The following is an 18,790-nucleotide window of genomic DNA, read 5'->3' on the forward strand; positions in this document are numbered from 1 at the left end:
AGATCAGTTTTAGCTAACTAAACACCAGCCTGTCATTCCATAACCTGACCTTTCCAGAATAGATCACAAGATGTCATTGACTGACAAGATGTCAATCTTACTTTGAGTCATTGCTATAGTGGAATGTAACTTTGTAAAATAGCAAATCCTGATATTTTTTCCTCCAGGATAGAAACACCACTTTTTAATTTTCTGCCTCAATAATTTATGCCACTGTGTGGTGGTTTGACAGGAAATGTGTTTTTTGGGATGCTGTGTTTTTGGCCAATGGATATTCAGGCTTTAATATTGGCATTTAACCTGGCCATTTAGGACATGGACACGCCTCTGAGAACACGGGGTTAAAAGCAGAGCTCTCCCCTGGGAGGGTCCTTTGGGTTTCCAGCGGGAAAGAGTTCGGGTCTCTGCCCCAGCCCAGCTGCTGGCTGGGCAGGGGGAGGGGAAAGCCATGTGGCCGAGAGAGGTAGGCCTGATCCCGGGGTGGAAGGGTGGAAGAGAGAGAGAGAGACACCGGGAGCCATCGGGCAGCCCCCCCTGAGAGACACAGAGAGAGAGAGAGAGAGAGAGCCGCTGCCTGGGACTGTAACCTTGAAGCTTGATAAACATGGGCAGCACGGCTGGGACGGAGAAGAGGGGGGGGGTGCAGCCGGCCGCTTGTAGGAGCTTTTAACCCCTTTTTGGAGAATGAGAACTTTACAGATCATTGACCTCTCCTAGAAGATAGAGTGGAAGATGAGGAAGGAAATGTGCAAGTGTGAGAGAGGTCTGGGCGAGCGAGAGATAGTAGAAGAGTAGAGAAGAATCCTAGTGGGAAGAGATGATGGAGTGGCTTTTGCTGGACTCTTTTTGTACAGCCATGGACAGAACCATGTTCCTTGTGACACAGAGACTGCATCTAGGGGGAGGCAATGGCCTCAGAACCAAGAGGGTTCAGTGTTGGTGCCCCTCGGCCCCAGGGGGTGAAAAAATATGGGGGGGAAAGGTGTCCCAAAGGAGAGATTGTGGGGACAGGTGTCCCAAAGGAGAGACTGTGCCTTTTTTGGATCGGGACAGAGCATCCTTAAAAGACAACCCTAGAAGCAGTTCTGGTCCGTGTTCAGTGGTGAGAGCACTGGACATGAAAGGAAGAAGTCACGACGGCAGATGTACTCCGGGCAGTGCCACGAGTGACACTGGAAACACACGAGGCTTCAGCTGTGTTTCCAGGGGAAGCCCATGGTACAAGAAGGACTCCTCTCCTCTTGATGAACTGAGGATTGATTGTCTAAAGGTGGTGCTGGACCGAGAGTTGGTGATTTGAGGAATAGATGTATTGTGTTGGAAATTTGGTGGGGGGAGGAGGAAATGCATTTGTGAGGTTTTCATTTTCCCTGTGTGTGTGTGTTCCTTTTTATTTGTAGTTGTAGAGTAGTTAATAAAGTTCTGTTTTCTTTTCTTTCCTAAGTAGGAGCCTGCTTTGCTTATTCCTGGTCACATCTCACAGCAGCTACCAGGGAGAAGGTATCTTCATGGGGGCACTGGCATTGTGCCAGTGTCAAACCATGACACACTGTTAAAAAGGTATCTCTGATTTCTAATCTCCACTTGTTTCTCTCCATGTCCTGGTCTGCTGAGCCTGTCAATGCCCTTTGCTATGATATTTCAATTACACGATTAATTTAGGATAAGGGTCTTGGGTTTTTTCTCCCTCAGGAAGAGTTATAACCAAGGTAGTCTCTCACAACTCCCTCTAGTCTCCAACATTTTCCTTCTTCCCTGAGCTGTGCTAAACAGAACTCACAGTAAAACAAGTCATAGAACCTGAATTAAGAGTAAAAACATCTCCTGTTCCAGTATCCTGGGTCCTGGAGGTCCAGAGAAGGCTAACAAGGACAAGAAAAGCCATGAAACAGCTTACATGTAAAGAATGCTGAGGATCTTCAGCCTGGAAAGGAAACTATGTAAGAGGGATATTTTATAGAGAGAAAAGAACAAACAAAAACCCAACAAACCAGCCAGAAAACAACAAAGAAACACACAAGAAAAATCATAGGAGTCTTGGTGATGGTGATTGACAGTTCAGTTTCTTATACAAGAACCCATGGCCACCCAACAAGGCCAGCAGAAGCAAGATTTGCTCTTCAAGAAAATGGCAGCAAACCTGTGCACTCTTCACCAAAAGATCCTGCAGAAACCTGCACAGGCCCAGGGAGAGGCAAGATAAGCATAAGGTAGAACACTCAAAATGCATGAACTATGAGCAGCTCAGAAGAGGACAGTACTGTGGATGCTTTTACAAAATTCACTGTGTTCATAATCTTCCCAGACATCCAGGTGTGGCTCTTGTAGGAGAACGTATGCTACACTAAAGGGCTCTGGTCTGGAATGGCATGGGCTCTCCTACTGCCCCTCTAGCACACACCAGCAGGCTTGGACACAGAGGTTCAGTAGCAGTCACATAGTCACACTGTAATTTCTTTTACTCACCTGCATAAAACTTTCAAGTACTGTAGGATTTTTCTGCCTCCAAAATGATGTTTTCCAAGTTTCCAGTCAGGTAAATAGGCACATGAAGTACCCCAAGTAATTTTTCATAGTTAACAGGCCATTCATCCTGGAAAGCTTTGTTCTACAACCTACCTTAAAACATGTAATCTGCCTGTACTCAAGTTACCACTCAATTCACACAATTCAGCATTGGTAACCTGTGATGGGCACTCTCCCCCCTCACCTATGAAGTGCTGAATCACACAGAAAGCTACTGAGCCCTTCAGAGCTAAACACACTTGGTCATCCTACCAGAGTGACCTACCATCATAATCTTAAACTTGAGACATTCTAGAATATAAACTCACAAAATACTAGTACATTACATCAGCAACGTAATGCTTACAAATGCAATTTGCCTTGACTGACTATTTGAAAAGGAAGGCAGGAACATAAAAATTTTGTAGCAACCTTTTTTAAAGGCTTACTGAAAAAAACCACATCAGTTATCATGAATTCATCAATAAACTCTCAGGACTTGTATGTGAAAAACAGCTCTGTCAATTTAAAAAAAAAAGTTGTGTCTATTAAGCTACTGTTTACCTTCGTTTCTAACTGAGTGGAGAAAATCACACCACAGTATATAAATAGATCAATTCTTCTTCTATGTCCTTTCATCTTCCTTGCTGTCAGAAGCACCAGAAAATTACTGAAAATTCAACTGCTTAAAATTATTTTTAGTTTCTCTTGTGTTCTTAACACAGTTAAGAAATCTCTTATTTTTTATGTTCCGGGACAGTTTTCATGTTCTGTCTTTTACTTTCCCAATCAATTCCCTTGCTTTCTACTTGAAATATACATTAGATTACTATCAACAGGTGAATTTACAAGTTGGTTTTATACATCCATATGGCTTCATTTCCTTCTAACAACAGTCTTAAAAACAGCTCAGTCTTCTGTCTCAAGATAAGGTGCCATGTGTGCCACTCATTTCCTTTAAGCATGGTGCTAATAATGCCAAGGTTGTGTTGATGGGCAATACCTAGTTATTACATACAAAACATCAACTTTCAACTATTTGCATCTTTTACTTAGTTTAACAACAAATAAAAGCTTATCCACCAAGATGAGAATTTGAAGTGGATGCCACACATGGGGAGCTTGCTCAGTGTTAAGATTTCCACACAAATTTTCAGAACTTAAATGCTAACAACATTATTACTGGCACTTACTGCTCAGATTGAATTCTCCTGCCTATGGACAAGTCTCTGTGCAACTGTTTCTAGCAAACATCTGTTAACAGCACAGCTTCAATATAACCTGGTGGCCTTAACACTGATCTTCCGGGATTCGAGACCATTTGTTCTCATTCCAAAACAAGTCACCTGAAAACAGCTGCCTTTCAGTCATTGTCCACTTTATTGTTTCCACATGGTTTCTATGACCAGTGCTAATAATCCAGCTTCCTGAAGCTTCCCAACCAGCCACTGCCCAGTCAGTACTTTCATTTTCCCCTCATATGCAAGTTATTCCAATGCCCTTGGTATTCTACACAGGCAATTATAACCAAATTGACTGTTTCTTATGCTGCTTCAATTTTACTTGAGATCTTCATCTGAAACAAGCAATTATTTACATTTTCACCCCTACTTATATCCACAGTCATTTTTGGGCTGAAGCACAAACATTAAGGCAAGGTCTCAGAACCTGAGAAAATTTAGATCCTGTTCTTACTGCTGTATTAAACAACTTAAGACAACACTGAGTAGCCTACTTTGTAAATCACTTGGATCACTTAGAATAGAAAGTACTTTACTACATGAATATAGTTGACCAAATCAAGCCCCCGGAAATTAGGGCTGGTTACAGTTAGCTAGCTACAAGCAATATTTTATAAGGATTTTCTCTTTTATTTTTTTATTCTTTCTTCTTCTTTTATGAGTAGCACTTGAATTAGGTCCTCAACTGCATCTTACTGTTCTGTACCAAGTAATACAAAAGACAGAAACAGGACTCATAAGCAGAAGGAAATTTCCATTTTTAACTCAGTAAGTATTGAAAAGTCCACTTCAGATTAAGCCTGCTTAGCAGATGACCTAACTATTTTGCAATGTGTGTTCAGGAAGTGTCCCACCATTTCATTACATTTAAATTCCCTATACATTTTCAATGCATTGCAAGCAACTTTCATCTTTGAAACAAAGTACCTCTGGTATCATGGGAGCTGCCTCTGCTGTTTTTGTGCCAGTCAGGGCCAGTCTCACCACATAATGCATAAGGAAAATTGTTATGCCCTCTCTGCTTTGCTTACTAAAATTTGTTCTTGGTCATTTACCCAGAACATTCAGAAGCTTGGTAACTGCACATACACTGCACTGCTCCTGCATCACTCCCTGCTAAGGGACGCTAGGGAGAACAAGTCAAAAAAAAGGCATCTGCTTTCTGCCCCTAGGGAGGTACTCTGGCACCTCCTGCTCAATGTGTGATATACTCTCTCATTAAATGGACATATGCTACTTTCCTTCTCATGGTGTTTAGGAGTCCTCCTTGTTTTGATGTAAATCAGAGCTACACTAAGAGGGGGTTTTGTTACTCTCACCTCCCACTCCTGCAAAAATTGAACACCCTGCAATGAATGGGAAAGGATGGCATTATGATAGCAGAATTATAAGCTAGTCAGCTGGATTTTATGTTGTTAACAAAAGTAACTCTGTGATATGGGACAAACTCCCTAAATCAAACTTTTCTTTATGGCAAACTTCTCTTTAATGGAGACCAATTCCTCACATATGTTGCCTGCCTAGGTTTTCAAGCAAAATCAGTGGAATGTAGGAATATTATGCACATCTGATATAAAGACACATTATATCATGCTGGAATAAATACATGGATGAAATTCAGTGTCGTTTTTGACCACTGTTACACTGCTTGCTTTCAGAAGCTCACACTTTCACCTACCTCAGTGTCTTCAGTGGCACAACACAAATGCTTTCATCCAGTTCAGCAACTCCTGACAGGAAGTTGTGGTTTCCAAATCTTTCAATAAAAACAGGCTTCCCAGAGATAGCACGTCAAAACCAAGAAGCCAAGCTGCAAAAGTAGGTCAGCTGGGTCATCCCAAGAAGAAGGGGAGAGCATCCTGGGCACCAAGTACAGCAGCCAGAGCACCTATGCAACCACTGTACTGCCCTAGACAGACAAATCCCCCAGAAGTCCGAAAGCTGTTTACGGCAGCAACAACCACAGAACGAGTGAGACAAAGTTACAAAGCAGATTGCCACATAGGCCAAAAGATTATAAAATATAAAAATATAGAGAAAGGATTGTTATTTTCATTGATCTTCAGGAAAAACAACACGCAGTATTATCATCTCTTTTGCCTGAAAGCAAGAGAGCAAGGGCTGTATCTGCAAGGCAGTGTCTTACAGGATGAGATTTGGAGACTGACTGTTGCAAATTATTACAGAACTACAGCTGAAGAACATTGCAAGTGCTAAGAGGAAAGGAAGCTATGAGGCTACACTGGAGAAACTTTCTGGCAGTAGGACCTATTCAGCCACTTAGCAGTGCCTCAAGGAAAATGATCATTCCTGTATACCATCAGGTTATTTGTAAGGGTGCCACCACAGTGTAAGCCGATATGCTGTACTGAACAGTCTTGGCTGGGAGAGGGATGCTGGAAGATCCCTTCCTTGAGGATGCCCCAGTTGCACCGCCTCCTTCCTCCTCCCTCCTCCTCCTCCTCGGCTCGGCGGTGCCACCCGCCGGCTGCCGGCATTAACACAACGCCACACCTGCGTGCAGGAGAGGAGCTCCTGGCTGCACTGCTGTGCTTCCACCTTCCCCAGATAATCCAAGCCTTTTAACCACTATCTTTTGTACAAAGCTTGCCAGGGATAACCAAGTTCTGCATAGCCTTCAGAAGCTGTGTTAGTTCTTCCACCAGAGAAGAGGAATTTACTGAGCCAACAAAATCCCCCTGACAGCATTGGTGCCTGAAGGAATCTATTAAAAAGCTATTAAAATCTATTAAAAAGCTCAGCATTCAAAGCGGGAGTCAGGATGTCACTGTATTTGCAAATTCAAAAAGGGAAACACATTCACAAGCCTGTAATGAAGGGATGTGGTGTGCAAGGAACAAAATATAATGAGATGTTATGTTCCTTCCCCCAACTTTTAGAACAATAAAGAAAGAAGGATTTATTGTCCTGTAAAATATGAAAGGGAGATTATTCAGAGGACAGTGGTCTTCATTCTGTTAGACTGACAGACACAACCCCTCTGGACTCAAATCATCTCATGACAGAACCTCCATTAATCCACAAAGATTGGTTGTATCATGGCAATATGCAAGGCTGTTGCTACATTTAATAGATTTTCCTTCTGAGATTTTCATAAAGTGCAGAAAGCATTTAAGGGGAGAAGAAGTAATTGCTGTGTCAGATTTTCATAAAGTTATAATTATAGAGCTGTTTAAGTTGAAAGGGACCTTAAAGATCATCTAGCTCCAACCCCCCTACCATGTTCTAGACATTAGTCAAAGTTGGCTAGTTGGGCAGAAACAGACACCAAAACTCCCAAACCCTTCAGAAAACATAAATAGAAAAATGGTTAACAGAGAGACAGTGCATGCTTTTTAGTCAGAACACTTCCAAAACATCAATAATGGGACAAGTCGGAGGGAAAAAAAAGAAGGGAAGGGGGGAGAGGGAAATGAGATATATATATATATCCCTGATATTAAATAATTAAGACACACATATATGCATGGATAATCCCTCTCAGACACCTTCATATGAAAGCATATCAACAATGAAGAGATAAAGTCTTCACAGATTAGGCAGTACCTTCCCACCACTGCAGCTGACACATCTTCCAGCAGAGAATTGCTGAATGTACACCTGGCAGAACTCAGCAGGACAGATGGGTTTGTCCCCTGCCACGCCATGTGCAGGTAAAGGCAAACTACTTAACAAGTCCAGTTCTTTCAGATTGCTGTGGGTGAGCAGACAGCCCTCAGAAACTACTCAGGATATTGGCAAAGGTGGCAGCTTTCTGGAGAGCAGCAGTGACAAACAGCTGAGCAGGTAACCCTGTGAGCTACAGCTGCAGTGGGTGAAGGCAGTATAAGCCATGTAGTCCAGTGCCATGGCAACTAACAATTCTACTGAAAAGAATTCATTTTGAAAGTTGCACGTGGAGCCACTGCACTTGTTTCACAATCAACTCTTTTCTGCCTCTATTTACACTTTCACTTCTGCAATTTGCTGCTCTGGTTGGGTAAAAGCCTTTAGGAACAACTAAAAAGAAGGCATTTAAACAAGGAGGAAGTTTTTATCTCTCTGGATTTTGTCAGTTGAGTCTGTGCTCAGCTCAACAGCAGCATTAAATTATTTCTCAGCAGAAATCCTGTATTTCTGCAGAACCCAGAAACTCTGCACACCTACATGATGATAATTAGCATTTCAAGTCACCCTGTAATGATGCCAATCCACATGAAACCAGGGAACACTTACGAAACAAACTAAGTAAAACCTGAGTTTGTACTGACTGTTGGATCACAAGTCAAAGACAACTCAAGGACATCAAAGACATCTTTACATTCTCCTTAGCTAGCACTGCCACATTCTTCAGAGACGAAGAGTGATCCCATTGCCCCCCATCTTGCCACCCCAAGTGCCAACTGTTGCAGAATTTTTTAATTTAACTACTGAAAAACTTGAGAAACAAAATTCAGCTACCTCACAAACCCCTAAATTCCTCTAGGTACAAACCAACAAGTGCTTCTAACAGAAGCACTTTACTAAGAATGCAGCAGAACTTTATATTTGATGATAGCTAGAGTTTTCTGTTCCACTCCTTCTCTTTGGGAAAGGATTCCTTACAAGACGGAACCAGAGTTCTCAAAATCTAAGAATTCATTCCAATAAAATACCAAGACAAAATCTGGAATGAGAAGTAAATAATCTCTAAATCATATACCTATATCTAATATCTAATAATATCTATAGCTAAATTATATCTAAATCATATATCTATATCTAAATCGTATCATATAAATCAGATCTAAAATCATTTACGTGTATCTAACAAATCACAATCCAGAAACGCAGATGTGTATATGACTCACTTCATATATTAATGTACAAATAGTTTTTTTCTCAAGTACTTGCAAAAAAATCTAAAAAGGAATTTATAATTAATTAAGTTACTTAGCTGGGGGGGTGGAGGGAAACAAGCCATCACACAAGCCCTTTGACATCTTCTTTATGTATATGTAGTTAATTTACTTACTTCCTTGCACTTCAACAGACAAACATGAATATGAATTAAGACTGAAGCCTTGAACAGTATATATCAATTTATGAAACAAATAGCCCTGCCAAAGAAACTGAACCCCATAAAGCATTGAAGACTAATCTTAAAAATAACTAAAATAAAATGCAATAATAAACTAATTGCTGCCTATAACAACACTGAGTTTTAGAACTGAGAAACAAGATATAGGTGTTTTTGTGAGAATGCAAGGTTTAAGTTAGTACCAGATATTTTGAACTATATAATTCTATTTGCTTTTATAGGAAGGATATCCAAAGTTAATTATCCTTTTAAGAAAGGCCTACAGAATATGGGTAAAATCCATTAGCAATCTACCAAAACAAACATATTTTAAAACACTACAGCATTAATATAACTCACCAGTACTATAGTATCTTTTAAGTTCTGTGCGTCTGATGTCTTTCAGTTGATTGTACTTTTTCTTTTTCTTTTCCTTGTCTGGAGCAGTTTCCTTTTCCCCAGGAAATTTACAGTTGTCTTCAGAGGAACTGATTTGCTCCAAAATAACTTTACTTTCATCATCTTTCTCAGAAGGTGTTTTGGAAACAGGAGATCCAGGGGAATTAGCAGAGACAGTCTCAGTGGTTTGTTTGACTTGCCTTTTCTTTTTCAAACTGTGCATAAAGGAAAGAAACCCACATTAGGATTTAGCCAACTCTAGAGACAAGTTAACTCACTTTCTAATGATAATGATATTTTAAAATATTAATTTAATACCAGAATTCCTTACAACCCTTTAAAAATCACACACTTGGCATCAGTAACTTGGTAACTTAGATGATCCTACCTTATACTCTTTCTTCCATTATATCATAATCTCAAGGATACCTTCTCAAGAATAACAAAAAAGTTTTTACTGTTGTTTACTGAGGAGAAGAAACAAAGAAAAACAAACAAACAAACCATTGAAAAGCTGGGGGTTTTTAAAAGGACCATACATCTAAATGTAAAAGCAAGGTACTGAATTCATGTTTTCAAGATGAAGCTTGGTATAAAATAAAACCTCAGATCACAATGTATTATAACACAACAGCTAACAACAATTCCACAGTACACTGCTCCTGCTTTATAAAACCATCTGTTCTCATATAAACTTGTTATTTTTCCCATTTTGTCCAAGGTTATCTCCTAGAGGCCACTCATGCTACTCCACAGCTGTTCTGGCACAACCCACACTAGCTGGTATTCCAAGTGTCACCCAGGAGCTCCTTCTGCAACATTATCAACATGGCCACAAACTGCTTCTGCCAAAACATTTTCCAGCTGCCTAGATTTCTTCTGAGAGAAATCTTAAGCTACCTATAGATCTTCCAACTTATCACTATAGCAACAAGAGTATTTTCTTTTTAGAAGACTCCTTAAAGCACAAAGCAAGTGAGAAAGATGCTTCAGGAATCCTAAGACAGAATTTTCTGCTAAATCACCATCTATAGCACTGAATTTGCGTAGTGAGAGAGCAAAGACTGACTTTATGGGTTGAGGGTCACTGTCACTAAAATAGCTCCCAGTTAATCACTGACTCATACCATCCAAAATGAAAAACTAATCTATCTAATGCTCCTTCTCTTCAGTACATTAACTTATTGGTTACAAGGTACCTAAGGGAGTGAGTAGTATATTTATCTTGTTGATGGCAAAAACTTTGCATTGTACACAGGAAGAATTATGCATAGAAAATACAGACAACCAGTGAGTCACCACAAATGGAAAAGGTCTCATGAGCTCACAGCAGTAGCTCACGTAACTGAAAACTTAATACAGTAAGTTATTAATATAATGCAGGAATTTCAGAGATTCTTTCTTCCACCTTTATGTTTATATGCTTTTCATGTTTTCTTTTAGACCGCAACATAAAATAAATACACAGGGCAATTGCAAATTTTAGAAAGACATTTCAGGCTACACACCTTTTCTAAAAAATAAAATACTAAAGCCAGTTCCAAGTTCAGAATGTTTAGACTGAGAAGGGTCAGTTTCTCAGAATACATGTGACCAACACTTTCCAGTGAAACACTTCAAAACACAAGAGTATTGTTGTATTGTCTGTGTTACAAATGGTGTCTATCACACATGTATGTATACATATTGCTTTCATGCTTCCCAAAATAGGAAGATTCACATCCTGCAGCCAGCCCAGTGAGGATGCTGTGTTCCCCACTCACTCAAACTAACAGATCTGTAAGGCAACTTGCAGTAGTAGCTCATGCTCTGCCCAGCAAGAGACAGTTACTGTATAGGAAATTTATGGATTCAGTCCTGACTACCAATGAAAATACCATAGAGCATGTTTTAGAAAAGATACAAGTGACTACATCTATGTAACAAATGAAGTGTTTAAACTGACTAAGTGTTAAACTAGACTAATTAAAATTTGCATATGTAAATGAGGCTTATTTTTAACTAGCAAGCCACAGCCCTTCTAAAAGGCTGCTGTAGCAATCACAAAATATTACAAACACTTTGCATGCACAACATGTATATTTAGCTCTGATGTAAATCCTGGCAACACAGCCCTCTATGCTAAAATGGCATATTCCTACCATGGTTATATCCAATTACAGACTTCTAAATGAGCCACATTCCTGACTTTTGACTCCAGTGACTCAATGACCTTCCTGGGTGTGTGCATATCACAGGACACCCAAATCACCTGCTTCAGTAGATGAGAACTAGCAAGCATCCACTGGCACCCCACTTCTACTCACACTGCAGCAGAGATTTCTGTCTTCAGATTCACAGTCTATTTGTTTTGATTAAAACATTCTCATTTGAACTGGAGTTTTCAAAGATGCCCCAGGCAATTTTTAGAACGAAGAGCTAAAATAGAAGTGGTCCATTAGTGATAGAAAAAAGGAAAGCAGAAAGGAGAGTCTGAACTGACTCACTGCAATGCAACTGACTGGTTCTTGTCCTCACTGTTTAATCCTGTTGCATTCCCACCCCTACAGCACACTGGGGGCTCACTACACAATGTACAGCATCCCCAGCACACAGCTGCTGCTGCTGTGAATGGGCAGTGTCACTGGTACTTCAGGTACCAGTGATCAAGGATCTGGGGACTCCATAATTTCTATTCCATCACCATGGCAGCTATCAGATTTTCAGATGGTGCCAACCTTACTCCTCCTGCCCACTGCTTCAAGGCCATGACCATCCAACTCCAAAAGTGCTAATCTTGGCACTAGGAAAAAAGACTAAATTAAGACCAATTATCCATGACACTCCAGACAGGACTCAGAGTAACTGCAACTCTGTCTAGGGTTGTGATCTCTGCTTGTAAGATGATTCTTCCTGAAGTTTCTAAAGCCTGGTGAAAATTACCAAATTACCTTCCAATTCACCACTCCTGAAAAGCCTTGCCTGTAATATATATCAAGGAAACCAAGCCTTCAATAGCATTTAGAGCCATAATGGAAGCCTCAAACCTACTATGCTTTCTAATATTATGCACCCTCTTAGTAAAGCAAAGCCCTGTATACACACAAGGCAATTCATTATTAATGCACACTGGTACAGCGCAGCAGAGACTGGGCTGTGAAGAGCACAGATGAAGGGTTTACTGCATCTTAAACTCCATTCCCTTGGGGACTTCCTTCAGCCTCCACTCACCCTTCTCTCACACTGACCTGTCTATCCCACACAAGCTGCCAGTCCTTCTCCATCCAGCTCAGATTTCAAACTCGTCACCTCCTAAAGAAGGTAGGGGCTGAAAGTCTAATCTACTCTTGTCTCAGGTATTTCCCAACCTTCATGACAAGAGCTGCTATGAACGATGGTTTTAAGAACATAATTTGTTGAATTATTTCTTTTTTCAACTACTTTGGAAGATTTTGAGTGGGTTTGTTCAGTTTCTAAAGGGAGGTCGGTGAACAAATCTAACATTCAGTTTTGTCCTAACAGTTATGAAAGTAACAGGGAGCTGAACAACAAAAAGATTGAAACCCCTGAATTTGATCTTGTTCTGCAATTAAATCAGCCTTTCAGGCAAAACAAGATGCATACAGTGAATTCATAAAGTGTTGCTGCAGAAAATGCTTGGTTTTCAGGATCAGTTGATGGATATGTGTTCCACAAAGAAAGCTGCTGGGGGAAAAAAGAAAAAGAAAGAAACAGGGAGGGCAGGATAAACAAATATCTTATCTGCAAAAACACTCCTGTTTATGGAGAAAGTCTTACACATCTGTACTTTCATTTAGACACAAGACAACATTTTTCAAGCTAGTTGATTCTGACAGGCAAAACATTTCTTCTGAGTTTATACAGAGGGGGATCCGTTTCCAGCTCCTCAAGTGCTTTCTGAACAACAACCAGTAAGGCATTTTCTAAGTTTGTCCAAATACAAAATTTGCCAGCAAAAGCAAAACTGCAATACAAAGATCATTTAATTTAATAAAGACTAATGATCTGAAATGGGCACAATCCCAGAGTAGGCAAAAATGCAAGGTTAGCAGCGTTTACTTAAATTAATTTGCAACTGACTGTTTACCTTGGGCACTGACTTACAGGAAAAGAGCCAGGAAGCCTTCCAAGAAATAGCCTACTTCATCTTCCAAACCCAACTCTATTTGACTGTCTATGAAAGTCAAATAACTAATTTTTAGAATAAAACAGCCTGAATTTCCCATTACACTTAAAATGTAGGTGGTTAGGGTAAAAAGAAAACTGCTCAGAGAAAAAATCTTATCTGCCAACTTCCACTAGAAACTACAAGCAACCAGTAAAGCAACTCTGACACTGAGAAAATGAAGACATGGAAATCCGACAGTAACTTCTTTCCTAGAAATTTCATTTTGTTTTGCTTAACATTTATTCAATAGAGGTGTCTAACAAACACTTCAATAGGACCTCATTCAAAACATAATGGCACAGTCAAAGAGCGCTAGGTACTTATCATGGGATGATCTAAAAAACTCCTGTGATAGTAAGGCATGTTTTTTATGATGTATTAGGTAATAAAGATCATACACCATGAACAACTCTTGCTTTAGAAACAAAAGCATCTAATAAAGTGGCCCTCCAAAAATATAAACAAAAGAAGAGGGAAGGGAGAAGAAATCTTTATCTTTTGGCTGACAAGCTGAAGTTTTCCTTTTTGGATATTTTCCACAATGTGCATCCTCTAAAACGTGCCTTGATATCTGGCATACAATCATGTTAACATCCTGCAGAGCACAAACAGATCATGTTCCTCAAATTTTTCAAAAATCTATTTATGCATACAAACAATAAGATTACAAAAAAACCCTTTAGAACACTTCAAACACCTTAATCTGCTGTGTTCCCATTAAGATTCCTTTATATAAAAATGATTTGTACCCCAATTATTTACTTCAGAATTAATAATTTAATCTTAATTTAAATATCTGCACTGATTTTAATATATACTAGTTTCTTTCTACCCTCCATGCCTTTCTCCACCCATCTGGAAGAGCTAAATAAATCAAATATCATGTCAATAAAAACCAAAACCCTACCTACCTACCTACAGCAATCTGATAGTAAAAATCTCCATTAATCACCCACTGGTCTGATCTTAATCAGGCTGTGGGAACTCAGCAGATCACTCCGGATGTCCAGAATTACCGAGAGAACCCTTGGGGGTCTCGGAAATCCTGGAATGTTGCCAGGAGTGTTTGGTGGCTTGATTTTGATCCATCTATGGAAGTGACAGCAGTTTGAGGACGTGAGAATCACTTGGGAGTGAAGGGTGCAAAAAAGACACATTTACAGGGTGAAATATAGGTTTTAGGGTTTTTGGTACAGGGGGGTTATGGAGACAAGATGGAGGGATCAGGGCGTGTCTCATCCTTCCTCTTTCTTCTTCTTGTCATCCATTTTTTGTGGTGATGTTGGCACTTGAAGATTGGTTCATGGTGAAGGTGCACTTGCTAATATGGGTGAAAGGTATTGGGAAATAAAGGTAAATATCATGTATGCAGATTTTAGTATAAAAAGACACGACCGCCCCGTGGGTGGTCAGAGTGCCCTTGGCTGCCTTGCAGGTCAAACCTCTGTTGGGCAGACAGAAAATTTTGTAGATAAGAAATAATAAACAATCTGAAGATTGAAAAACTGAAGAGTCCAGACTCGTCCTTTGAAACGCGTGCCACCCAAGACCACACTACCCGTGTCGGGGCAGAGACAGACAGCCGAACCCGACATCAGGCCTTCTCTCTCAGCCTGCACAGATCACCCCTCTCCCTTTGACCCAGCTCAGTGCCAGCACGACTCAGCCAACTCCAGGCATGGCCCTGCTCTCATCCCATCCCATGAACCTGAAAGAATAAGCAAATCTCAGACAAAATCAACCATTGCTGCTTGCAAAGCCAAAGGAAGTCAGACTACTTAGCAAACCATAACAATTAACTCAGACCTTCCCAGCGCAGCTGCTTTCACTCCAGCACAGAAACAAATACAAAGCCATTCACCCTCAGAAATCTTCCTAAAACTGAACAGCATCCACCCCACAAGGAAGCACACTCCAGTGAACAGCAGCCATTTCAGGTTGGCACATGTCCTGTTTTGGAAACAAGCAAGCCACAAGGCTGTGTGCTTACTATTAAAACAGACTATTAAGGCAAATGTAAGGGAGAGAATACATCTTTTGCCAGATATTTTAAAAATACCTTTATATATTTATATCTTTGTATCTTCCACAGAGAGGAAAAAAACTACAAAAAATCAATTCTGAAAAAGTTATCAAGGACAACCATGTGGTTACAGTATGGTGGTTGCAGACACTCAAAAGTGTCCATAACCTGGTCATTCCAAAGGACAAAAAACAGCTCCTGAAAGCTCTGATGTTAGTAGCACAGGTCAAAGCTGGAAATTTCCACTTTTATTGGAGCTCCTGTTACTGATTGACAGCAAGTACCAGCACCAGGCTTCACAGATGGTCAGCCAGCAGCAATGCTCAAGAAAGCTGGCATGCTCCAGAGAGTGAAGTGCTGTACTGACAATCCTGGGTATGTCTGTTTTCTTCCCAATACTGCCATTAGCTTAAAAACCAAGTCACTACATCTGTTTCATCAGCTGTAATGTGGAGGGGAGGATTTGTAGTAAAGTTGTTCTGGAATTTTAAAGACACTACACTTTCTGATGAATTCTTAGATTAAGTAAAATATGTTCATCTCCCCTCCCCGGTTTTCTGACTTAGATCAGGGAATTTTAAATATCACATCTAACATATTTTATGTTTATTTAAGGGGTGGAAATAATCCCTGTTTCCCTGGGTAAAACTCAAAGAGGGTTTTGAGCTGTCTGAAAGTTTTTGTTTTCTTAAATTTAAGACTACAGTGCTCCCACACACTTAACAAACTTTCCATTTTCAAAAGCAAAAGTATCCCCATCTTTTCTGTTTACTTAGCAAAAGAGGTTATGATGCATTCAGCACTCAGTTGCCATGACAACAATTTAATAAAATCTTTTCCATAGGAAAAGGATTCTGGAAAGCTATTTTGCTTGCTTTAGACATCTATTTGATTCTCTCCCTTATAACCTTAGTTACTGCAAGCTCTCAAAGAACAGCCTTAGGCAGAAGGCAAAATGAAGAAGCCATTCCTTTCAGATGACTCCTTTAACTCTGCCAGAAGTTCACTTAATAGGCTTATTCAGTCAGAGCAGCACCACAGAACTATTTTGTCACAAATACCAACTTGATTTTTAACACACTCCCATCGTGCTCCTCCTGCTTTCGTCTGCTGACAGTGCCAGATACTCTCTCCCACTGTGGTGCTCATTCATCACCCCAAAGGGCTCCTACACATGCCAGGAATTCTTCTGAAAGTAGCTCAACTAGACATTCTCCCTGCACTGAAGCCCAGGCAAGGGAGGGCATGGCCCTGCCCTGTCACCTCCAGACAGGGCTGGCTCCCAGCTGCTCTCCCCCACTTAATGCCAGCCCCTCGAGCCAGCACTCCCCTCCACTCCAGCTGAGTGAAACTGCTAGGAAAAGGGAACTGCTTATTGTCACACAGCAAGGGAGGATCTTACAGAGAAGCTGCACAGGAGTCACACCATAGTAAACTTTTTTTATTCTGATGAGGACAATAAGCTCATCAAGCTGGCTGATGCATCTCAAGTTCCTCCAAAGCTTTGGTAAACTCCTCACTCCCTGCTTCAACTGAACACTCTTCATAAAACTCAAATTCCATGAAAAAAAGAGGAAGGCCCTTTAAAATTAATATTTAATTAACATAGGGAAACAAAGTGCAAGAATTGAGAACAATCCCAAAGGCAACAACAGAGTACATGGGAAGCTCTGGGGGATGTGTGCTGCTCCATACAGTGGTTGCTCCACACCCACTTTCTCAGATCACCCATGTAACAAAATTTCCTGATAATAGAAAGCAGTTTTAGTATTGATTAAACTGCCTGAAAACAGAAAGAAATTTAGTGCTCAGTGACTCAAATGGCAATAAACATCCGCAAGGAAGCAATAAAACAGTAGGTGAAAATCAATGGTCATTTACAGCAAAACCCACAGGAAATGTGCCACACATCATGCAGCAGTAATGTAGCTGGAAACCACCTCCAGGAAAAAAACCTCCAGGAGTGCTATCTTAGTATCTCTTATATGAGAAGTACCAAAGACACCAAATTAAATTCTTTCAAGAATTACATTCAGATAAAAGTGAAATCCAGACAAAAATAAGTAGCTTAGGCATGTTGTTTGCCAAAGATGTAAAAAGGTACGAAGAGCCAATATGAAAATTCATGATGGCAGGGCCACAGAGAACACAGTGACAGGGATACAGTCTTTCAGTTTTGGTGATTTGGTTGGTTTGTTTTGGTTTTAGGGACTTGTTTGGTTTTTTTTCTCAGAAGAAATCTACATGGCAAACTGTTAGAAGGCTGTACACATGTGGGCAGACTCTTGAAGGATACCTGCAGGCATTCCCTTTTTTTCCCCCTGCCCTTCATTCTTGAGCATCCATGCCTGGCCCCCAGCAGAAATCAAGAATGGTGAGTGCAACAGTAACGAGGCAAAAAGCACAGCAAACCTCCAGATCTAAACACTATTTGAGGAAAAGGAGACTTGTCTCAAAGCCTGTAGCTCACAGCAGCACCTTTAGGCCACTTCTATTAGCAAAAGAAGGTGCTTCCCTCTCTCTCTGCTCACCACTGATTCTGGCCCCAGGAGCTGTCCCCATTCTTGCACAAACCCATTTGTTGCAACTGCACAGGGATCAGATCTGGGAAACTGTGTAAGTTAAAGGTAACCCAGCAAAAGTACCGATACGTGAATTAATTTTTCAAAACTGGATCAGTCCCCCATTAGATCCCACTTGGCTATGATAACATTGGTGCCAACACAAAAGGAGGAAGCCTTTTGTAAGCAGATACAAGACTGCTCCTCCAAGCAGGCACCTTGCTGAGATGGAAGGGCTTGTCAAGCAACAGCCTCTGCTATGTTACTTGAGACCAGTAAAAAGAGGATGCCAGAAAGCCAAGCCAGGCACACACCATACCATGCCAAACAGACCTCTAGACTGGAACACTGAAGTGGTCATGGCAGATTCTTCCCACTTATCCAGAAAAGGTGCTTTGATGATGGGAAATTTTCATAAACATTGGCACTCCAAGGGCTGGAAGATGGGCAGCTTCCCCTGCTGCAAAAAGGAAACACTGACTTTGTTCCTGCTTCTCCAACAGCAGCAGAAAGAGAAGAAAGTGTTGTTTCTCCATAAAAAGGATCTTAATGTTGAGTAAGTTGACATAACTCATAAGTGAAGTCACCTGTCAGTGTTTGCTGACCAAAAGGGTTGGGGTGATCCAAAAGTTGCTATGGTTGAGAAGTCAGTGACCAAAGTAAAGTCAAAAATTCAACAGTTTTCTTATTTAAATGAGCAATAATAGAGATTATCTTAGAGAGGGAGGGGACTTGGATTTAAAGTACCTGTCTTTCCATTAGACTTTGCTTTTCTTAAGAAAGTTACTTTGCAAATTACCATTTAAATGTTGAGATGCTCTGCATCACTGCAGC

General features: G+C 40.6%; 1 protein-coding gene across 3 annotated transcripts in view; it reads right to left on the reverse strand.

The window, feature by feature from the left end:
* Positions 1-18,790, reverse strand: part of NCOA7 (nuclear receptor coactivator 7) — a 79,891-nt gene that overhangs the window by 32,264 nt on the left and 28,837 nt on the right. For all 3 annotated transcript variants that reach the window (XM_036404539.2, XM_036404540.2, XM_036404538.2), the window contains exon 3: positions 9,166-9,419. In XM_036404539.2, coding sequence (XP_036260432.1) covers positions 9,166-9,419 — 254 coding nt within the window. The remainder of the gene's footprint in view (positions 1-9,165; positions 9,420-18,790) is intronic.

This window comes from Molothrus ater, chromosome 3 (genome assembly GCF_012460135.2).
Source record: "Molothrus ater isolate BHLD 08-10-18 breed brown headed cowbird chromosome 3, BPBGC_Mater_1.1, whole genome shotgun sequence".
NCBI lineage: Eukaryota > Metazoa > Chordata > Aves > Passeriformes > Icteridae > Molothrus > Molothrus ater.